Here is a 23,973-nt window from a genome sequence, read left to right on the forward strand (position 1 = left end):
CTTGTATGTGTATTTTGTCTCTCCAACAAGGCAAACTTAGGTCCCAAAGCTGAGTGGTGGCAGCAGCCACAGAGTCACGGATCTGTGGCAGTGGAGGCAGAGTAGGAGGGAAGGGCAGATGGCCTGGGAGAGAAAGTAGGAAGTGGGCAGGGTAGAACCCTGAGAAGGCAGAGCGCTGCAGTGTATAGAGACCCTTGGAGTGAGGTTGACTGAAGTCCTGAGCTCTGCCCTGAACTGCAGACGGAGCAAACAGGTCAGTTCAGAACTGAGCAGCTGACTGAGGAGGCAGTGGATCAGCAGTGGACCGGCGGTGGGCGTGCATCCTTGGGGAAGCTATGAAGAGCCTGGAGACATCTTTGGGAACTGAAGTGGCTAAGTTGGAATAGCTGCTTACAGAGTGGGCAAGTGGGGATGCTAGGCTTCCGCTTTACTGGACTAATTTCCTAATGAAAAAGAAACCTACTCTATGCTGACTTTTTTTTTCAGAGACATCTAATGGGATCACCTAGAGTCTTATAGTCTTCAAGATGCCCAGAACATAATCCAAAATTATTCACCACACAAATGGGAAAAGATGGTACCATTATGTACTGGAAAACATGGTTAACAAAGTTACGGACTCTAAAATGACCCAGCTGTTTCCATGTTTCATCAAAGGTTTGTTGGTTTGTTTTTTTTGTTTTTTTTTTTTTTTTTTTTTTTTTTTTTTTTTTTTTTTTTTTTTTTTTTTTTTTTTTAATTTGGAGACTGGAAATTAAAATCAGGGCACCAAAAATATTTTAAGGCAGCTGACATATCCATCCTCTATGAAGTACTGCTGAACATTCTTTTTTGTTGTTGTTGTTGTTTTGTTTGTTTGTTTGTTTTGTTTTGTTTTTCGAGACAGGGTTTCTCTGTGTAGCCCTGGCTGTCCTGGAACTCACTCTGTAGACCAGGCTGGCCTCGAACTCAGAAATCCGCCTGCCTCTGCCTCCCAAGTGCTGGGATTAAAGGCGTGCGCCACCACAGCCCAGCCTGAACATTCTTTACAAAGATTTTTATTTTGCTGTTTGCTTTTGTGTGTGTGTGTGTGTGTGTGTGTGTGTGTGTGTGTGGCTTCCATGGGCACTAAAAATGCAGATGGTTCACACACATGCACACAGGCAAAATGCTCATATACATACAATAAAAATAAATAGGGCTGTAGAGATAGCTCCACGGTTAAGAGTGTTGGTTGCTCTATCAGATGACCCAGGTTCAATTCCCAGCACTTATACCATGGCTCACCCATCTGTAACTCCAGTTCCAGGGGATCTAACTTCGCCTTCTTGCCTCCACAAACACCAGGCAAGTGGTATACAGACATATATGCAGTCAAAGTTTTTTTACATGTAAAATCAAATTTTATGTGTAGTTTTGTAAAATGTAAAAATTATGTGTATACACATAAAATTTTTTAAAAAAATTTTAAGGGCTAGAGAGATGGTTCAGCCACCTGCTGATCCCAATGATTCTGTCCTTGGAAGCAGTTTAGGACCAGCAAAGTGGGCAGAATGGAGGCCTGAAACTCAAGACGTGCCTGAGGAGTCAGGTACATGGAATGGGGGCAGCATAGGCGCCTGGACCAGTGGTCACGGCTAGGAGAAGGAAGTAGGAATAACAGATGGCATTAGGAACCACTGGCCTAGAGAAACAGCAGAGAGCTGGTCCTTCCCTTCTCCCAGCTCTGGCTTTGCCCCACGTTAGAAGAGGCAGAAGCGGAAGCACCTTAGCATCTAGGCTCTGCCTTCTTTGCAGGTCAGTCTTTTCCCCTGCCACCCACCCAGAAGGCTCTGGCCCTCTTCTGGGGCCTCAGGGCCAAAGGCCCCAGCTGCTTGTTTATCCACTTTCCCAGGCACACAATGAGGCCTGTGTTCTGAAGTTCAGAAGACAAAGGGTGCAGGCAGCCACTGACCTCTCTGTTAATTCTCAGGGAGGGAGGGGAGGGAAGCCAGGCAAGAATTCCCACAGAGCCAGGTGCAGACAGAGGGAAGAGTTTCCAAAGATGGTCCTGCCGGTCTGGTCACTACACCCCAGGCCAGGCAGAAGAGTCCAGTTGTCTGTTGTCAGTTCCTAATCACCACTCCCGAAGCCTGCACTCCACGGGATGCTCAGGGCATTGTGGTCTGTGTGTCTACATTGGAGTCAGTCTCTGTAGCCACATTACCCCTCTAAGACCGGCTTCCACACATCTACAATGCTGCCTCTCAGGGCTGCAGTGAGGATCAACTATGATAATAACTAAGCAAGGAACAACGAACGTTGCAGACATGCTTGCCAAGGATACGCTGGGTGAAAAGGTGCTTAGAGAGGCAGGAATGGGCAGAGGGGCGCCTTTTTGCAGCTCCACCATCAATCCACTTGATCTTGGAGAACTTCTCTCTTTATGCCTCGGTTTCCCTTTTTGGAAAATGAGAGTGCTGAGTAACACTAATACCAATCTTGGGAATCTACATGCTTGGAATGTTTCCCCAAGGGCTGTTTGGGGTACACACAAGGTTAGGGAAGAGACAAAAACCAGAGTAACCGTGAATGAAGGGAATGAAGAGAAGCCAGCGGCTCCTTCCAAGGCAGCTGCACGGGGCCCTATGGAGGACTCAACCGAAGTCCGCAAATAACGGCAAGAACTGAGGCAGATCCTGATGGTTGCTCTCCTCTCCTGGGCAGGGCAGCTTCTGTGGGGCCCAGGGGCCTACTCCTGTTTGACCAGGTGCCTCGGGCTCAGGATACCTCAGTCAGGGCCAGGAGATCAGACTGAACCAAACCTGAGTTTGGTTTAGACAAATGTATGTTAAACTTCTGTTTAATGAGATGAGACAGGAAGAGAACTCCGCAGGAGTTCTGATGCGGGAGGGATCACACAAAGTTCTCTACCCTCCTGGAAAGGATGCATCCTGAACTACACTGGGGAAAATCAAAGGAAAGAGGCTTCGGACTGGATGATGCCTCCAAGCCACTGAAGGAAGCTGCCCTTGACATGTTTTCCTTTCTCAATACATCACACACATCTACACATGCACGCACGCACACACGCACGCACACACGCACGCACACACGCACACACGCACGCACACAGGAATTTTTCTCAGCATTTGAACCATGTATGGATTTTTTTGTTCCCAAAGCTGAGAGTCCCTGATGAAGAACTCTCCTTGGGCTGGTAAGAGCACCCACTGCATACTCGTGGACCTGAGCTTGGATCCTAGCAACCAAGTTGTAAAAAGCTGGGTACGGCTTGCATGTGCACCCCCAGTGCTGTTGGGAGTGCAGACAGGGGGATCACTGGGGCTTGCTGGCAACCAGTCTAGCTCTAGGTTCAGTGAGAAACCCTGTCTCAAAGGAATAAGGAAGAGTGAGAGAGCGGGACACCCACCTGGCATCCTGCTCTGGCCTTGCTGCATGCCAGGAGCTGGAGCCTGCACCTTCATGTGTGCACAACACCCCCTCCCCCCCTTCCAGGACCGGTTGGTGAAAAAGATGGGAACGGAAGGAAATTTCAAGAGTTAAGGTGCTTTCCGAGTGGTGGAGAAGGACCATGGGATATTGGGATATTTCTGGTTAGGATCAGATATCCAGAAAGGAGACCTGTCCTGGGCAGTGTAGTCTCAGCTGAGCTATGGCTGGAGCCCTTTGAAGACTCCAGCATGTCCAGGTGTCACCAGCGGCCCCTCAATCCATCTGAGCTCCTACAGTGGAGAGTCCCTCTGGCCACCCACAAGGGCTTTGTTTAGTGTCTGAACAGTAATGAAAATGACAGGGGTGTGGGTGGCCCTGAAGTAGGCTGTCCTCTGTCCCTGCCTTCAGTAAACATTTCTTCAATCCCATAGGAGAACGACAATCTCCCAGGAAGTTCCCAGGGAAAGGACAGATGTCCTGCTGTACATTGTGAATAAAATAAAAATAGCCTTGGGAAGAGCATAAAAGCAGGCAGGTGACTGATCACACGCCCACACATCTGGGCTGTATGTCATTCCAGGTCTCTGTGGTAGACAGAGCTGAGCTGGAATCCCCCCCTCCCCCCTTCAGTTCACCAGTGGTGTGAGCAAAGGCCAGTGACTCAGCCTCTGAATTCCACCTCATTATCTGCTGGGATTTAGAAACACACAGGCTCTAGAGAAGGAACACTGTCCCACCTCACGGAGCTGCTCTCCGCAGAGGCTGCTCTCCACACGCTGGCTGGCTGGCTGGCAACTAATCCTCCCATTTCCTCTCATGAGAGTTTCTAATCTGCTGAATTTAAAAATGGAATTGGATCATTTAAAAACTCCAGCAGGGTGGTGGGGACAGAGAAGCCCTTTAATTCTTAAAAAGGGGAAGGCGTGCAGTATTTTGGGGGTAGATAAGACAGAAGCAGCCATAAGGTCACCTCCTGGATGTTTCTGGAGTTAGGACAGTCAGGGCTTAAAGGAAGCAGAGCCCAGAGGGATGGGGACTTCACATGGGGGCAGCCAGTGGACGTGGCTGTGCTGAACCTCAAGGATAGATACAGCGAACATGAAGCTATGGGGAATTCCAGGGGGCAGAGAGAAGAGGGGGAGCAGAGAAAAGGGGAGGGGGAGAACAAGAAGACATGGGAGGGGTGGACAGGCGCTCAGGCCAGGCTGTGGTGGTACCAGCTGGTTGGGGGCTCAGCATCTGCTTTGGTGGCTGGAGGACATGGAGAACAAGAAGCTGGCCACAGAGCATGGCCAAGAAGACACCGTCCCCTCTGCTGGGGGTGAGGGTGGTGATTAGCAGGGTCCCAAGGACCCAGGTTTGTACCTAGGAAGGTGCTGAAAGGTACTGGGGGTTGAAGGGAGGAAGACCAACCAGGGCCATGTGGGGATGGAAAGGAGGACATTTGCTTTGCTTGGTGTGACAAACACAGGGAGGCCAGGTTGACTCCTAAGGGTCGTCTCCAGAATCTGCACAGACAAGGAGATAGTGACCAGTGCACCTGGAACATCGGGTAGGTTTTGGTTGGCCAGGGTGTCATGTCTGCCTGACCACAAATCCCAGGTCTCCTAGACTCTTCCTGGCCAGGCTGCTCGGAGAGCCCTGCTTCCATTGCCTCACTGATGACACTGACCTGACTGCAAGGGCAGCAGTGGCAGAAGAGGGGACTTGTCTCCACCAAGAGGACAGCTGTCCTACAGCTTCAGTGACGGGGCTCGGGGAAGGTCACAAACACAGCTTCTTCTCTCGGTCACTCAGCCAACAGCAGCCCCAGGGTGTGCTGAGGTCCTCAGGGTGCGGGCAGCTGGATTTGAGGCCCAGGATGGCTCAAAGGCACAGCTCCCACTGCCCTGTTCCCTCTGTGGGGAGGGAAGACATGGATACCCCAACTCTGAGCTGCTGACTGGACAGAGACTGGGAGACTGGACCTCTCAGTTGGGTGGAGGCTCCCACTCTGCAAGGCTGGGCCCTGAGACTGCTTTTCTTCCTTTTCATTTTGATTTTGGGGGCAGGGTCTCCAGTAGCCCAGGTTAGCCTTGAACTCCTTCTCTTGTGTCTACCTGTGGATTGTTGAGACTAGAGCTGCCTGTTACTGTACACCACTTATGCCTGGCTCCATACAGTGTTGGAGAGCAAAGCTTTGCGCATGCTAGACAGACATTCTACCGACAGCGCTACAGACCCCAGCCCTCTTGAGCTCACCTTTCTAAGTGCTCCCAGCACATGCCAATCACAGCCATCCTTGGACTAGCAAAGTTCTGGTTGACATCGATGGCCCAGATCTGAATTCTGAAGCCAGGTCCAATCTATGCATGCTACTTGCTTGGGTTTTTGATGTGCAAGGAAGGTTAAGAGGTAATGAGGGCAAAGCTGGGTACACCTCTGGGAACTGTTTCCTGGCCATGGGCCAGGGAGCTCACCCTGCAAGGGGAAGGACACCTGTGCTTGGACGATGCTTCTCCAAGGGAGGGGCACACTGGAGGCCACACCATGGGCGAGTGGTCCCTAGTGTCCTCCAGTCCAGTGTCAGGGCCTGTGTGGACACTGTTGGTTGTTGGGGCGGCTGGAGGGGCACTGCTCGTCCTAGGGCTTTGCTGGAGCTTTTCCCACACTCAGGTGAAATGCCTTCCCCTGTGCCTTCCTCTCTTCCTCAGAAGTTGCAATTGGGCCAAGACTTCACAGCCTCTGGGGAATTACATTTCAGCTTCTGAGGCAAAACAAATGGCAACTCCAGCCAGAAGCCCCGGCGCTGATCCTCCACATGATGAAGGAAGGCTACAGGTCTTGGGAGCCCACCAGGGAGTTTCTCAGGGAGGAACACAGCCTCGCCACCCACCTAGATGCAAACAAACTGCAGCTTCCTTGAGCCTGGGGTTTTCTCCTGTGAAATGGGCAGGTTGCAAAGGCCAACTCACACTGTTACCATGGAGACCAAGGAGTATTTTAGACCTGAAAGCTATTGATTTGAGCAGGGGCTTATTAAGGATCCTGTGGGAATCAGGCAGGCCGCTAGGAAGGCTACTGGGGGAATGAAGATGCCTTGCCCACTAGAAAGTTTCTGTTCACCTGAAACCCCAAAGGAGTCCTAAGTGGAACCTCACTGCTTACAGGCCAGAGGACCTGCACCACCAGCCCATGGACCAAAGGGACCTGTCTTAGTTACTTTTGTATTGCTGTGATAAGACACCATGACCAAGGCAACTTATAGAAGAAAGAGTTTGTTTGGGGCTCACAGTTTCAGAGAGTGAGTTCCCAACCATCACGATGGGGAACATGGCAGGTAGTAGAGCAGTAGCCGAGAGCTCACACCTGGTCCACAGGCGTGAGACAGAGAAGGTTAACGGGAATGGCATGGGCTTTTGGAACCTCAAAGCTTGTCCCCAGTGACATACCTCCTTCAACAAAAGCCACACCTCCTAATCCTTCCCAAATGGTGCTGCCAACTGGGGAACTGGGGACCAATCATCCAAACATATGAGCCTATGGGGCCATTTCCAAGAATCTATGTGTCCTGTAATGGATTCAGTAATCAGGCCCTGCTGGGGGTACCAAGAAGACATCTTAGACCAATGAGGAGAGCAAAGACTAAGCTGGCCCATCCATCCATCCATCCATCCATCCATCATCTACCCATCCATGTATCTATCCATCCATCCACCCATCCACCCATCCATGTATCCATCCATCCATCTATTCATTTATCCACACATCCATGTATCCATCCATCCATCCATCATCCACTCATCCATGTATCCATCCATCTATTCATCCATCCACCCATCCATGTATCCATCCACCCATCTATTCATTTATCCACACATCCATGTATCCATCCATCTATCCATCCATCCATCCATCCATCCATCCATCCATCCATCCATCCATGTATTCATCCATCTATCCATCCATCCATCCATCCATCCATCCATCCATCCATGTATTCATCCATCCATTCATCCATCTATCCATGTATCCATCCATCCATCCATCCATCCATGTATCCATCCATCCATCATCCACCCATCATGCCTGTGAAACAATGAGGACTACTGGTCCAGTTTCACCCATGAAGTAAGCTGTGCCCAGAAAGGTTGAGCCCCTTGGCATAGTCTCCAGGAGGCCATGTCTTTGAGAGTGTCAAGGAAGAATGGTTCTCAAGAGGCTGGAGCCATAGCTCAGTGGTAGAGCACATGCTTAACATATGCAAGAGCCGTTCCATCCCCAGGACAACCACAACTAAGAGCCTTCTCTCAGCCTGGTGCAGCAGTGAGTACGTGTAATCCTGTGCAGGGGAGGAGACAGGTCAGCCAGCCTAGCCTTGTCAATGAGCCTTAGGTGTAACAAAGTACCAAACCCACCGCTAATGACTTATGGCTATACCCTTAGCTCAATGACTCTCTCGGCCCTCATCTGAGAAGCGTCTTTTGTGGCAAACGGCATTTACACAGAGACCCAGGACTGGTTAAGGGGTAGAGAATAGAAAACTATAGAGTACTGAGCCCTAAATGGATCATCTGTATCACAGCTCCAAGGCTCACACATCATTTCAGAAGAGGGAGTAGAAGGCTTGTAAGAGCCAAAGGCGGTGGGTGACTACAGGGAGAGAGCATTTTCTGCACACAACAGGGCATGTGCATGCATGAACTCACGTAGTTGTGACAGCATGCACGAGACCTGCTCACACTCAACAGAACCCCATCATGGACACGGAGACAATCGTTCCGGAGTAGCCCTTGGCTGCCAGGAGAGGGGCAGTTTGCTTTCTTTAAGGGTGTGATCCCTGGATGACACTGCAGGAAGTGGCCCCACCCAAGAGTATTTGGGCAGACAAACTGGACTTGTAAATTTTAAAAAGAGGGCAGTTGAGTGGGTCTGGGAGGAGTTAGGGGAAGGAAGGTAAATAGGACCAGAAAACGACACGTGAACTTCACAAAGAATAAAAGTATTTTTCAAACCAGGCAGTGGTGGCACACTCTTTTAATCCCAGCACCTGGGAGACAGACATAGGCAGGTAGATCCCTAAGAGTCTGAAGCCAGCCTGGTCTACAGAGTGAGGCCAGCCTGGTCTACAGAAAGGGTTCTTTGGACAGCAAGGACTATACAGAGAAACCCTGTCTCAACATTTTTTATTTTTTAGAAAAAGAATCAAGAGACTTAAGATGTTGCAACTTTCTGCCTGGATGTGTGTATAAATGCTCTTCAGAAATTTTGAATTCTCTTGCACTTCCTACAGAAGACCTAAGTGTGCATTGCCAGGAGTAACAAGAGCTGCAGGAAGTGCAGCAGGTTCAGTCTGCCCAGCGCCCTGGGCTGTGAACTGCAATGTGTCCTCAGTCCCTTTATTGCCCTTCTCTCTGTGACAACAATGTTCTAGTTACTTAGAAAAAGAAATCAAAGTGAGGAGAGACAGAGCAAAGATCCTGAATCTGTGACCGTTGGCTTTAACATGCAGGTGCTCATGTGTGCGTGTGAACTCACACAAACATGTGCACGCATGTACACAAACAAGTACAGACACCAAAGACACACGTATACACATGTATACACACACACACAGACACAGACACAGACACACACACACACACACACGCACACACACAGCCTTACACAAACAAGTACAGACACCAAAGACACACATATACACATGTATACACACACACACACAGACACACACACGCACACACACAGCCTTCTCAGATCAGTAGGTCGGAGACATACAAGGCCGTCAGTCAGGGCCTGCCACTAGCTTCCCCACCCGCTGCCCCTGCTCATGGAGCCTCCTCTCACCTCCAAAGGACCAGGATTCCTCATGTCCTGGGCATTCCCCTTACTGGCTGTTCTGCTTTGCACATGACACTAAGTAGGCTATGTTGGCAGCAGAGACAGAATCTGGGTGAGAGGGGTTGCAGGTCTTAGTGAGGACATAGAATCCACCTGCCCATGCCCTGCTGCCAGAGACTCTTAGGGCAGCTTCCTCTCAGACTGTATCTGACACACACCTCAGGAGGGCAGATTCTAGGTGAGCCTTGAGTTCAAACAACTTCCTATGTGAAGAAGCTGGCAGCTTTGGACTCCCCAATATGGCTGCAGCTCTCTTACAGCCCTGGTCAGAGCAGGGAACCAGGGTTAGGCCCAGGGCTGCCTCTTTGTGGCTGCCATTTTTTTTTTTTTTTCCCATAGCAGGAGGCCCTGAATTCAGCTGAGGAAGTTCCTTGGGGACTAGAAAAAGTTCAGTTCTGTTCAACCAAGGGCTCTCTGCAGATGCAAACCTTTTCCCAGCAGGCACTGCAACACCAAATGGGCAAGAGTCCTCATACATGATTCAGGCCTTGATTCATAATTCAAATCTCCTTTCCCAAAGTGGGCATGAGGACTGGAGGCTTGGGGGAGAGAAGGGAGGGTAAAAGCAAGAAGGTTCCAGGTACCAGAAGAGATAGAACTGCAGACTGCCCGCACACTAGCCAGTCCTGGAGTGGAAGTGACAAGCCACAAAACAAGCCTTAGGCCTTCCAGATAAGGAGAGAGGCAAGCATTCAGATCTGGGCCCTCTGGGCTCCAAAGCAGAGGGCTGAGGGCACAGGCCTATTTTAAATCCCACCTCAGATCTGCTCAGTCAGCAGGTAGCTTCTGGAATCTGCATGTTCAAATTTCCCCAGTAAATCCTAGGGAATCCTCCCCCTGGGAAGGACCTGGGCTGAGCAGCGCTGGACTCTGCCAGGCAGGGAGTGTCAGGGCTGGCCTCTGCTGAGGGCCCTGTCCATGAGCATACTCAAGTTCTCTGAGAAGACTCCAGGGCAGTTAGTTGCTGGGAAAGGGAACAGTTCCAGCATCCAACAAAAAACTGAGGGGCTGTGTCATCACCCTAAGGCAGACTCTCATCCTCTGGGGATGTCATAACTCACCTACTACCAGTCCCTGTCACCACACCAAGCTCCCCAGAGTGAGGTCCCCAGAGTCACAGTAATGATAATAATGGTACAATAACAATTGACAACAGGAGCGGCTGCTCTGAGCCCAGTACTCCTAAGAGCATTACCTGAGTTATTCTAGATACACTCCACAAGCCTATGGAGTAGTTTCTATTATTAGGCCTATTTTTTACTGATGAGAAGACTGAGGAGAAATGGTTACCCCAACTTGTTAGGAAGTGAGGAAGCCAGAACTCACCTGAGCTCAGTCTTTTCTGCAAAATACCACTAATTCCATCTACTCTGGATCTGCTGTGCTGAGCAGTGGTATCACCAACACCACCAGTATCAGCATCATCACCACAACTACCACCTCCACCACCACCAGCATCATTGCCATCACATCCACCTCCTTCTAAACACTACCATCATCACCACCACCATCAACCTGGGTTATAAGGCCGGCACAGCAACAGTGGGAACAAGGCCACAGTGTCCCGTCCCCAGGGACCAGAGTCCTGACCACCTCATCCCATGGTACCATCTTTTCTGAGTGTGCCTAAGGCCACAGCATCCACAGTGACAGTTCCTAGGACAAGGAGCTTCGGCCACGCCACTCTGTCCTGTGACAGGCGCTTTGCCCTCACTCTTCCAGTCACAGGCACAGTAATGCCCCCACCCCACCCCACCCCCACAGGGCACCTCATCTCACAGACCAGGCTAAAGGATCCAGGACACAGCCAGCATGCTGGAAAGTTGAGAGTCCCCCTGTGATCTCTACAATCCCAGACCCCAACACCCTCCAGCCTTCCAAAAGCTTCACAGGTGTCTGGGGAGGCAGAGGAAACCGCTGGTGAACCCCACATCTTCCAGGCCAAACCGAGCGAGCAGGCTGTGCTCTGGACTGCTCCCCTGGCACTTCACTCAGGCGTGCCTTTGGTATGTACTGTGCCCACTCTCACAGAGACCGCAAAAGGAAAGGAATCCCAGGCTCAGGCACAGACCCCTCTGCACACCTATGGGTTCTGCCCAGCACCACCTGGCGGGCAAACCTGGGCTACAGGTGTGGGAGGGTAAACTGGAGTACTTTCAGCAACTTTTTTTCCTTGTGTGTGGTTTTTGTGTGTGTGTGTGTGTGTGTTTTGTTTTTTTGTTTTTTTTGTTTTGTTTTGTTTTTGTGGTTTGTTTGTTTTTTGAGATGAGGTCTTGAATAACTCAGCCTGGTCTGGAATTTGATACTTAGTAAAGATAGCCTTGAACTCCGGATCCTGCTGCCTCCACCAGCCAAGGACTGGGAGCACAGACACGCCCCCGCTTCTGACTCACTCTTTGCGTCAACTGAAAAAGAGCAATCAGGGCAAAAAACCATTTAATAGCTGTTGAGAAGTCTTTACCACAATTAGCTTTCTGCTCTACAATAAAGCCAAAGGAGACCAGGGCTGAGAATTCAGCTGCTGATGTGATACCTAATGGTGGTATGCTACAGTCACCTCATTAAAAAAAAAAAAAAACTATGTGTGTGTGTGTGTGTGTGTGTGTGTGTGTGTAGGTGTCAGAGGATAACTCTCTCCTGCCACCCTGAACAATCCAGGGATCAAACTTGGGATTTGTGAGGCCTGCACACAAATATCCCTACCTGCTGAACCATCTCTCAGGCCCACCCCACTTTTCCTGTGATAAGAAAAGAAAGACACTTGACTCTGGTGGATTCCACCTACTGGCTCTACCAGCAGCCCCAACCACTGCAGAGTGCAGGGAGTTACCTGGGCTCCACAGTGGCTCTGGATGCCCACGGCCAACTCTGCACCCAAGGCTAGTGCCCTGCCACCAAGGTTGTCTTGTTTGTGCGCTGGAGTCTCACCAGATCTGCAGCCAAGACACCTGACTGCTGATTGCCAGGCCTCTTCTTCTTCATCAACCCCTAACCTACAGCAGCCCATGCTCAGACTCTGCAGGATCCTTCACTTTCAACGCTGCCTGCCATCCAGGCAGCGGTACCCAGCTATTTACCCTAACCTAGCCTGCTCGCCTGATTCTGGATGAAGTCATGTGGTCAATGTCCCAACATGCCCCTCTCTCTCTTCTCACAAGGGACACATCTCCCATGCTCATCCTATCTCACACCTCAGACAGAAAAGCAATAATTACCTTTGAAGAGGACAGACTTACCTAGAAAAACCCATGTAAATCAGCTAGAAAATTACTAGAATAAGTGAATTCACACTAGTGGTGAAACAGAGATACACTGACAAAATAAACTATTTCTATACACTGCTAACATGTAGCTTAAAAATAATAGTGGGTCCAGGTGTGATGACATGTGCCTTTAATCCTAGCATTCATTTGACAGGCCGGTCTTTGTGAGTCTGAGGCCAGCAGGGCTATGTAGTAAGATCTTCCAGAGATGGTGAGTTCAATTCCCAGCACCCACATGGTGGCTCATAACTGTCTGAAACTCCCACGGGATTGGGTGCCCTCCTCTGAACTCTATCAGTGTTGTGGATAGACGTGCAGGTAAAATACTTATACACATAAAAAGAAGAAAATAACTTCAAAAATAAGTAAAGAGTGAAAAATGTACTTTATTCTTAGTGGTAACAGAGCCCATTCAACATTTAACATTAATTTATCATAGTTTCAAGATACTAAGTTTTTTTGTTTGTTTGTTTGTTTGTTTTTTTCGAGACAGGGTTTCTCTGTGTAGTTCTGGCTGTCTTAGAACTTACTCTGTAGACCAGGCTGGCCTCGAACTCAGAAATCCGCCTGCCTCTGCCTCCTGAGTGCTGGGATTAAAGGTGTGTGCCACCACTGCCCGGCTAAGATACTAATTTTTAATGATTTATTTTTACTTCATCTGGATTGGTGTTTTGCCTGCATATATGTCTGTATGAAGGTGTCAGATTCCCTGGAACTGGAGTTACAGACAGTTGTGAACTGTCATGTGGGTGCTGGGAATTGAACCCAGGACCTCTGGAAGAGCAGCCAGTGCTCTTAACTGCTGAGCCATCTCTCCAGCCCCATAAGATGCTACCTTTTAGTACTTTGCTCTTATGAGGAAGATGGATATACAGTAAAGGCAGTGCTATCTAAGTTAGTGGGTTGAGTACAATATTTATTAAAGACCTTTAAACAGTGCTATACACTTTGACATCTATTTATGAAACCAGGAGTGAGGTGTACACCTATAATCTCAGCACTCAGGAGGCTACGGCAGGAGGATTATGAGTTCACGGCCAGCCTGGATGACACAGCACGACTTAATCTATAAATAGATATAAATTCTGTAAGTGTTAGAGAATGTCAGAGATCGATCCATCCATCCATCCATCCATCCATCCATCCCTCCATCCTTGTGGTTCTGGGGATCACAACCCCAGTGTCACACAGGCTAGGCAGACACACTATTGAGCTACAATTCCAGCTTCAGGGAGTCCTTTGACAGGAGCTGGTGAGGGGCTGACTCTGTGGCTCAGTTGGTAGAGTATTACCTAGCATGTAAAAGCCCTGGTCCAGCCTCCAGCACCTAAGCAGAGCCTGTGGCACATGTCAGTGATCCTCACACCTCGGAAGAGAGAGTTGTCCTTGACTACAGTTTGAGGCCAGCCTGGGGTCACATGAAACCCTGTCTCAAACAAAACAATAACAAAAAGCAAGGCAGTGATGGACCAGGATATGGGTCTGTGGTAAAGGCCTTGGGTTTCATCCTTAGCACCATAAATAAATAAAATTTTATATCAAATAAAAATGTCAAAATGTTACAAGTCTATACTAAAACAAAGCAAAAGAAACCTTTGAGCATCAAAAAGAATAGCGACCTGGATTATAGCCAATGAGACAGGGATGAATCCTTGAGCTCACAGCGAGGACCCAGAAAACGAGGTGGGGACAGCTCAATATTAGACCAAGTTCTCAGCAATGCATGCATGCACACACAGACACAGAGTACCAGCAGCCATGGCAGTAATTAAAAATGAAAATTTAGGGCTGAGGGCATAGCTCAGTGTTACTGCTGAAGCCCTAGGTTAAATCCCGACCATTGAGAGCAGGAGAAGGTGTGTAGCTGGCAATGTGCGTTTGGAGTCCAGGCTCTGAGACACCCACACCACAGTCCAGTTCAGCCCAGTCCTCTGCCTAGCAGTCATGCCCATGGAACAGGGAGCAGGGCCAAAGGAGGCCCATCCTAGTGGGAACAGCCCAGGAGTCCCCCCTTAGGGCTTCAGTTTCAGACACACCACCCTTCCACCCTCTGGGGAGCACTGTACCCTGGGACTCCATCCTGCCAGGGCCAGGTTCATCACGTTATACCAGCAAAATGGATCATTGTGCGAGGGGAGGGGGTGAGAAAATGGTCCAGTTAGACAAGAGAACTGTGTTCCAACCTTCTACTGCTTTGTGAGGTGGCTACAGCTAATAATTATGCACTGCATATGCCAGGAGTGGGTTTCCAATGTTCTCACCAAATTAAAATGCTGAGAACTGGAGAAAGTAGGTTAATTAACTTGATTGGCTCATTCCACAGTACATGTATGTGCTAAAGCATCATACTATACCCTATCAACATTCCTAACTACAAATCATACAAAGCACACACACACACACACACACACACACACACACACACACACTCACACACACACACACACACACACACACACGGATGTAAAAATACCCCCCCCCACTCACCCACCCCCAAGTTTCTCTCCTAGCCTTCCTGCCCACATTGGGGAGCTAAGCAAAGGAATGCCCTGTTCATCTGTGGATCTGTAGCCACCAGTGTGACATGGGGCAGGCACTAGAAAAGGCCTGTGGAAAGATAAAGGGACATCTCACCCATTCAACCACAGCCAGCGCTCACTTGTAGGACCCAGCAGGCACTGGGTGACAGCCCCACTGTAGCAAGGGGACGGCAGCACAGTGATTTCTTGGAATCTCATAGTTGGGGAGATGCCTGCAGCCAGTGCCTCTCCCCCCTGAAGGTAGGGTCATTTGGCCAAAGCTGAGATGCGGGTGGGACAAACAGAACAGGCTCCTACTGGGGAGCAAGGCATGGGAAAGCAGAGGTGCTGAGAAGCCCGAGAAAACATTCTCTGGCCTACTTAAGAGAACAGGGTGTGGTCACTGGCAGCCTCTTCCACCCCAAGCCTCAATTCCTCTGGCCTCTGGGCTTTCCACAGAGGCCTCCTGTCTTCCCAGAACACTTAGGTTGCTGCTGGGCTCCAAAAGGACTCACAGATCACAACCCAATTCCGCTCAGTCCTGCTTCCAACCAGATCACTCCAGGCTCAGAAAGCCAGATAAACCTTCTACCATGATTTCTCCCATCCCTGGCCTCTGAGAGCCATAGACCCCAGATCTTGCAGGCAGTAAGAAGGCAGCTTTGGAACCAGCAAGACCTGTGTTCATGGGCCCTGCACAAGTCCCTTCGGCTCTTGGTTCTTCTGGTTGCGGGAAGATGAATGGAGAAAGACAAAGGCCGGGCGGCAATGGCTGTCTGTTCCTTATTCTTCCCGTTCAAAGAAACCACCAGTGGAGGCTGGAAGAACTCTGTTCCCTGCACAAGGGAGTCTGCAGTGGAAAGTACCATGCAGGAAGGGACAGCAGCATCTGGGACTGAGGGCCGTTAGAGACACCTCCATAGTCCAGGGCACTCAGGGAGGCGTACGGTACACCTATGCTAACCTCCCAAAAGACCCTCAAAGAACCACCTTGACCACTACTTTATGAATCCTTTTTGAAACAATTATTATAGAATGTTAAGTCAGGCAGCATTGGTATATACCTTTATTCCCAGCAATCAGGAGGCAGAGGCAGGAGGATCTCTATGAGTTGGAGGCTAGCCTGGTCTACAGAGTGAGCTGCAGGACAGCTGGGGTTATATCTTGTCTTGAAAAAAACAAACAAACAAACCCAAAAAATCATCTGGGCTGGAGTTAAGAGCACAGATTGCTCTTCCAGAGGATCTGGTTCTGTTCCCAGTGCCCACATGGCAGCTCACAACGGGAGGCCAGAAGATGCCAGCTCCCCAGGAACTGGAGTCACAGATGACTGTGAGCTGCCATGTGAGTGCTGGGGACCAAACCCAAGCCTCTGCAGGAGCAGCCACACTAAGCTGTCTTCAGCCACAGGAGCTCTACTTTATAGAGAAGCAGGCAGACCCATCCCTCCTAATAAGCTCCTTTAAGAAGCCAGGCTGCAACTCCTTTCAAGATGACCCCAGACCTTACCACAGGCAACAGTCTGCAGAATAGAGAAATTATAAAAATAGTTCATGCCAGCTAGGACAGCATGCACTGGGATGTTGCTGTGCTTCTAAACACAAGAACGAGACAGTCCTGCTTCATCCCTCTGGTCACCATCTGCCCCTGTTTTAGCCTCTCTCTGCGCCCTTCCTGTGATTTTAACTACACACAGCCACTTGGCATCCTGTGGCAATGTGGTCCCACTCCTGAGTGTGTACTTGGCCGTATGCACTGCAGCGGTAAAGACTGCATTAGTGGGTGGATGGATGGACAGGCAGATGGCTAAAGAAGGGTGGGTGCACTGGACAGTTTTATGTCAACTTCATATAGCTAAAGCCATCTGAGAGAAGGGAACCTCAATTAAGAAAATGCCTCTGGGCTGGAGATGGCTCTGCAGTTAATAGCACTGACTGCACTTCTAGAGGACCCGGGTTCAATTCCCAGCATCCACATGACGTCACACAATTGTCTATAACTCCAGTTTCAGGGGATCTGACAACCTCACACGGAACATACATGCAGGTAAAATACCAATGCACATAAAAAAATAAATTAAAACAAGTAGTTTTTTAAAAGTGAAAGAAAGTGCCTCCATAAAATCAGGCTGTACACAAGCCTGTAGGTAATTGCAGGGTATTTTCTTAATTAGTGATTGATGTGGGAAGGCCCAGCACATTGTGGGTGGTGGTCCTGGGTTCTATAAGAAAGCAGGCTAAGTAAGCCACTGAGAGCAAGCCAGTAAGCAGCACCCCTCTGTGGCCTCTGCATCAGCTTCTGCCTCCAGGTTCCTGCCCTAACTTTCTTCAATGATGAACAGCGATGTGTACGCCAAATAAACTCTTTCTTCCCCGAGATGCTTTGGTCACGGTGTTTCATCATAATGATATAAACCCTAACTAAACACACAGTGAATGAGGAATGGAGGAAGACATTGCTGACAGACGGCTTGGTGGACGGATGGATCTGCAAAGTAGAAGCTGGATACAGGAGGCGATGGATGAGTGGATGGTGGAAGAGTGGCTGGACAAATAGATTCCCCAGTGAGTGGGTGGGTGGGTGAATAGGTAGACTTCAGGAAGGCCAGGCAGGTGGAATGCCAAGATAGCCTCAAGTCACTACACGAAAAGGACTCAGAGTTTTGCCTAAACAGGATGGCCTGGCTAAGGATAAGTCTCCAACTCTCTGTAGGATTATTCTAGAAAGACATAGACACTGAATGGAAGGTCTCATAGAAAAGCCTCAGCTCCCCCTGCCCCACACCACCACCTTCAGGTTTGGGTTTTGTGCATAGGAGCCTTGTGGCTGCCTTGTCTGGGTGCTGACACCTGGGACCCTCTTGGCGACAGTGCTCACTTCAGGTCACATGAACCACCTCTAAAGAACTCTCTCAATCTTCTCTGAGTTTTGTGCCTTAAGCTGTGTGATGTGGGCTGGACTTAGGACATGAGTCCAAAGCAAAGACAAGACCTCACTGTGATAACTTGGGCTATGGCTACCTGGAGGCCTGGTACACCAGTTTTGGGGATTTGATTTTTTCTGCTACCTTGTCCCTGCAGACATAGAATCTGTAAGTAATGGATTTTAGCAGAGTCCCTAAGGGTGCCCACTTGTAAGCTGCCAGACAGACACTCACACTTCCTCCCCCATCTGCCCCTACTCCCTCTTTTTCTTCCCTCCCCCTCTTTCTCCTTCCTTCCTTCCTTCCTTCCTTCCTTCCTTCTTTCCCTCCTTCTTCTCCCTCCTCCTCCTCCCTCTTGTTCCTTCTTTATTTCCTTCCTTCCTTCTCTCCCTCCCTCCTTTCCTCTCCCTGTCTCTGTCTCTCTGTCTCTTTGTCTCTTTCTTTCCCTCCCCCACAGCAACAGGGCCTCTCCACACAGCCCTGGCTCTTCTGGAACTCACTGGGTAGATCAGGCTGGTCTTGAACTCACAGGGATCCACTTGCCTCTGCTTGCCAGGTGCTGGGATTAAAGGAATGCACACTATGCTTGGCAGTCAGTCTCTTTTGTAGCCATAGCTCCAGCCTCACTGGGCGGGGGGGGGGGGGGGGGGGGGGGGGAAAGGGCGGCTCACAGCCACACTGTTTCCCAGCCCTGGCACTTAGCTGGGACCCAAGAGACAAATGGAGGGAAATAGGTTTCACGCTAGACACATGCTGAGAGCAATGAGCGGGAGACATCCTTCACAACTACTCTGTAGAGCTGGGCGCTGCCACAGGCTTGTGACTGCAGCACTCAGGGTGTGTAAGCAGGAAAATTAGGAGTTCAAGGTCATGCTTGTCTACACAGTGAGTTGGAGGTTAGCGTAGGTTAAATGAAACTGTATGAAAAATAAAGCAAAACACACCACCAACAAAAACCAAAAGCAAGATGACCATTCTATAAAAATATGAGGTGTTCCATTCTCGCTAGGACTGGGACTGGGAATGCAGGCGGCATGTTTTCAGACGCCTCAGCTGCACCTTGCCTGGGCTCTGCTCAGCTCTCAAGCCTGGACAGCTTTCACAGTTCCAGGTCTCCTTCTCTACTCAACCCGGTGGGACTGCTTGGGGTAGGAAGGAAGGAGCCCTCGATACACAGCCCAGAGCCAAACTGTACCCCTCCTACTCCCCCCCCCCATAAAGGCCTGGGGATCACCAGTGCTTTTGCTGAGCAGGCCTCTGCATGGGTGTCAGGGGCACCTCCAGGAACAGTCCTAATTCTGCATTTCCTTCCCAGACAGCAGGCTCAGCATGGCTCTTCCCTGAGCACTGGAGCTCTGACCCAAGGAAGGAGTGCAGCTGAGTGGTCCAGAGGGGGCTTGCCTGCCGTTTCTCTCATGGCCATGGAGTGAGAACTACACCATAGCTGTGGGCTGGGGAGAAGCACACTCTCCCATCACACTGAGGGCTGGCATTGACCCTGGTGGCATTCTGGGGTGGCATTTGTCAGCTTTCTTCACTGTCAAGTTGACCTTTCCCCTCTTCTCCTACCAGACTCTGAGAAAGTCATAAAGTAACTCATACTTAAGGGATGGGAGACAGCCTTCCCCTCTTCAGAATTATCTCATACAAATTACATATTTATTTATCTTAAATATAGAATGTAGCATGAATTTGAATATTATTCTCACACAGGGGCTGTGTTAATCTTCTCTGTATAGTTAAAATTTTAGCATATGTGCTGCCAAAGCTAGCACTATTTATTTATTTAGTCAGGGTCTTGTGCATCCCAAGCTGGCCTCAAACTCCCTTAGTAACAAAGGATGGTGTTGTATTTCTTTTCTTTGTGATTCGTGTGGGGACACACAGGTGCCACTGTGCACATGTGGAGTCCAGAGAACAGCTTCCAGGAGTAAGGTCTCTGGGAGACTCAACTCAGGTTACCAGGCTTTTGTGGCAAGCTTGTCTCTGCTGGGCCATCTTCTGGGCTCTAACCTCGAACTTCTGATCCTTCTGTCTCTACCTCCCAAGTGCCTCTACAGGTGTGTGGTGCTGTGTCTCCCTCTAAAATTCTGCTTTTTAAAAATTAGCCTGTATAAATATACACAATAATGGGATCCATTACGGCACATTTGTGCATGTGTGGAATGTCCGTTGATCACTTTCAACCTCCACTAACCTCTCCTGCCCTCCTCCCACGAACACTCCTCTTTCCAGCCAACCACCTCTCTCCTCTTTCATGTACTCGCCCCCCACCCCTCCCCGTCAGAATGACTGAATGAACTCCATCAGGGATGCTTACAGGAACACGGGTGAGAGGTTTGATTTACAGAAGCATGGCCACCTCACCAGCAGCTACATCATTAAAGGATATGGCTCTTCCTCCCCCAGCAACCATTAACTGTCTGTGGGCCCTTAGAGAGGGACAAGTCCTCATGAGCCCCTCCCCCATGGCTACTATTAACTGCCTATAAATGTTCATGGAGGGCTCGGGCCCCGTGCGTCCCTCCCCACACCATGACAGGATTTTGACGTGCTCAGTCATGTATAGCCATATCCTTTTTTTTTTTTTTTTTAAATGTAATTTTGAGAATCAAATCCAGGGTTCACAAGTGCTAGGAAAGCAGGCTAGCACTCCCTGCATCCGCAGCCCCTGGGGTTCTCCTGTGTGTGGGATTTTTGCATTACTTCTTGAGAGTCTACTCCTTAGACTCTCAAGGGTACTTCCATCTCGACTGATCCCGGGCTCCGTGGTATGCCAGGGCAGCTGGTAAAATGTAGATATCGAATCTCATGTCTAACAAATGGTGGGTCATCATCCAGAGCTCTGGTGGGTTGGGGAATCAATGTCACAAGCAGATGTGTAAACAAACAACAGAAACAGTCCTAGCCTACAGCACTTGTGAAACGAACCCCATCTGCAAGGAATAGTGCTCCAGAGTATTTCTGAAATTGACGTGACTCCACAGGCATCGTATGGAAATAGCAGAGCAGCCCCTCTGAGCCTCAAGCCCTGTCCGTGGTCCTGCCGGGCATCCTCTTCCCTCAGCCGCAGAACGCCCACACAGACAGCACCAGCTGCTGCAGACAGCACGGTGGGTCAGACCAGAGGGTCTCGGGAGGAAACAAGAGCAAACTGAGTAGGAGCAAGGGACGAGCCACTGGCTTAGATTTAAGAAACAAATGAGAGACAACCGGCCTGACCTCATTAACAAGTCAGAATACTGGAGGGGACTGTGCCAGGGTCACATGGAACAGGTGTGCTGCACGGTCCTAGGGAGAGAGACATCAAGCTTAAAACAAAACAGAAAAACATCAGAAGTGGACATTTTGGGGCCAAGTAGAGAAATGTGGAACAGATCTGCATAATAAACTTGATGACAGCTTATATAAGGTCAAACATGAGGATCATTTCTGGGTGTGTGTGGTGGGGAGTGCACTAGGTTAGAATACATGGCGCAGTATGATCTCATTCCATGGAGAAAGCTACATATAAGCACAGGAGCGGCTTGTGAAGGAGGTGACCAGAGTGTCACCTCCCTGGGGGACAGAAATATAACAGATCTGTTTTTGCCTGTCCACATTTGCAACCTGCTGTAGTCCACAGAGACTCCTGCTATGATACAAGAGTAATTTAGTAAGTACAGGACTCACTGGGCAGCCCCAGGGTGGAGGGTCTCTGCCTAGGCAGAAGTTTTCCAAACAGATCACCAAAAGTTTTAGTGGCCAGAAACTTGGTAAGAGAAGAGAGTGTGTAGGATCACTGAAAAGGTAGCCCCCACCCCATGTGTGTGTATTGATCAGATCCAGCCCCACTAATGCTAAGAAAACAGTCTAGCAGTTCACCAGTGGTCTCTGTAGGAATCCAGCTCCTGATAGATGACTTGGAGCTTCAGACAGGGGTGTAAGGGTGGGAAGGGACAAGGGCAGAGGAGTGGTGTTTTCAAATATTTAAAGACCACAGTACAGAAGGGAAATCCAGGTGGATCCCCGTGCAGAACCAGGATGACTCAGTGACAAGCTGATTTGTGTGTGGAGAATAGAGGGAAGAGGATCCAATGGTGGGCGGTGTTTGTCCAGCCTAGGGACACCATTAAAGGGTTCGCCTTCTGCCAGAGGTCCCAGTGAGGCCATTCCCATGCCAGAGGTTTTCTGATTCTGGATTCCAGGTTTTAGCCCCAAAGCAAGGAGGATTCTCCACACCCACAGCCTGCAGCCTCCTGTGCTAGGGGCTCCTCAGCCTGCTCAGGTAGGAGACACTGGCCAAGAAGAGGGACGCTCTTCTTGGCATCCTCTGTAGAAGAAGGGCTGAGGCAGCAGCAAGAGATGCTCCTGAGTAAACCAGAGAAGAGATGAAGAACAGGCTTACTGCAGTAGTAAACTGCCTGGGATTGGGGATCAGAGTCCTCACACCTGACACCTGCCTCCCTCCCTCCTCCACCTCCTGCTCTCGGGGATTTCTAGGTGCTCAGCCACCTAGAAAGGGGTTGTTGTTGCCTCCCACTTGTCAGGTGATGAGAAGACACCAGCTCAACTGGTCATAGCCCATGTTCTAAATTGCCATCTTGACCTGTCCTGGAAACAGAATGCCACCCAGTACAACAGTTGAGACCAAGGCCCAGAGCTCCCCACATAGGGCCTGGGGTCTCAGATGACCTTAGAAACCCAAAGCCCAGCCAGGGCTTCTGAATCCAGAGATGCTAAACACTGCAGGGTTGCCTGTCCTTCCCTCAGACACAGATACTAGCCCCCGTGAGGATGGCAAGAGGACACTAGCCCAATGCATAGTTATTCATTACACACTGGCAGTTCAGATCCTGGTGTTTCAGATTGGATCACAGTCCCCACAATTCTGCTCTCTTCCACCCATGCGGCCCAACAGCAACACCAGAGGCTCAGCTAACCACTCCCGGCTTGGTCCTGCTTGGCCCTCTGCAGCCAGCACAGTCCGCTGCCAGCTAGGCCTGCCCATCTAGCTTGAGTAGGAGGTCACCAGGAACTGGACCAGAATCCAGGGTGGCCCGGAGCAGACATCCCCTCTTTTCTAGGTTGGGTAGGTGCAGCTAAGGAACAGAGACTGCAGAACATCCCTGCTTATCCCTGTCACCCGTAGGCCTGGCGCGGTACACACATACCCCTGTAGCTTGGTTGTGTGTGGGAGAGGGTGTTCAGAGGCTGGATTTTAAGAGCACCCCTTCCCCTCCCCAAACATCAAGGGGGATTGGAGACGGACCAGAGGGAACGGCAGGTGGGCCGGCCGGCCACCGCGGGCGTGCCTTGTGACACACAGAGGCCCGGAATGTGATCGCGCGGGGTCCCTGCGGTTTCCCCGGCCTGGGGACGCGCCCGAGCTCCTTACCTCCTCGCCTTGCCCGAAGCGCAGGCCGAGCGCCGCGACGCGCTCCACGCGTAGAAAGCCGTCGGGGTCGCGGCCGCACACCTCGAACACTTCGCGCAGGCGGCGCACGGAGCGCAGCAGAGCCGCGGGGGCGCCCGCCCAGCCCGCGCCGCCCGCCATCCGCGCCGCCCGCAGCTAGCCGGAGCCCCGCGCCGCCGCCGCCGCCGCCATCGCGCTCGCACCGCCCGGGTCTGCGGCGCGCAGCCTCCGCCCGCGGCGGCCGCTCGTGTCAGCCGCTCGTGTCTGCCGCGCGCAGCGGGCCCGCGTGGGGGCGGGGCGGGGCGGGGCGGGGCTGCAGACAAAAGGACCCGAGCCGCCCCAGGCCCCGCCCCTCTTAGACCTGAGCTGGGGATGTGGGGGAGAGGAGGACCCTGCCCGGCCGGTGCACCCCGCGGCTAGCTAGTGTGCACCCGCTGCGTCCTTTGTCAGCTCGGGGTGTTGCAGGTGTTTCCTACCCAGTATTTGATTGCTGCATTCGCTTCCCAGGAAGCGGAGACCCCTGAGAAGCCGCGCAGCTTGTTGAAGGAAAGAGATGGAATGAGGAGGCGCAGGGAACCC

At 50.6% G+C, this 23,973-nt stretch overlaps 1 protein-coding gene and 1 non-coding gene across 2 annotated transcripts in view; both read right to left on the reverse strand.

Moving 5' to 3' along the window:
* Rab11fip4 (RAB11 family interacting protein 4) overlaps window positions 1–23,535 on the reverse strand; it is a 107,983-nt gene extending 84,448 nt beyond the window's left edge. Inside the window, exon 1 of the mRNA XM_034506775.2 lies at window positions 23,377–23,535. Coding sequence (XP_034362666.1) covers window positions 23,377–23,535 — 159 coding nt within the window. The remainder of the gene's footprint in view (window positions 1–23,376) is intronic.
* LOC117712104 (U6 spliceosomal RNA) lies at window positions 19,668–19,774 on the reverse strand. Its single transcript, XR_004607182.1, has one exon. It is a non-coding gene; the product is annotated as a U6 spliceosomal RNA (small nuclear RNA).
* Window positions 23,536–23,973: the final 438 nt, after the last annotated feature.

Source organism: Arvicanthis niloticus, chromosome 6, assembly GCF_011762505.2.
Source record: "Arvicanthis niloticus isolate mArvNil1 chromosome 6, mArvNil1.pat.X, whole genome shotgun sequence".
Taxonomy (NCBI): domain Eukaryota; kingdom Metazoa; phylum Chordata; class Mammalia; order Rodentia; family Muridae; genus Arvicanthis; species Arvicanthis niloticus.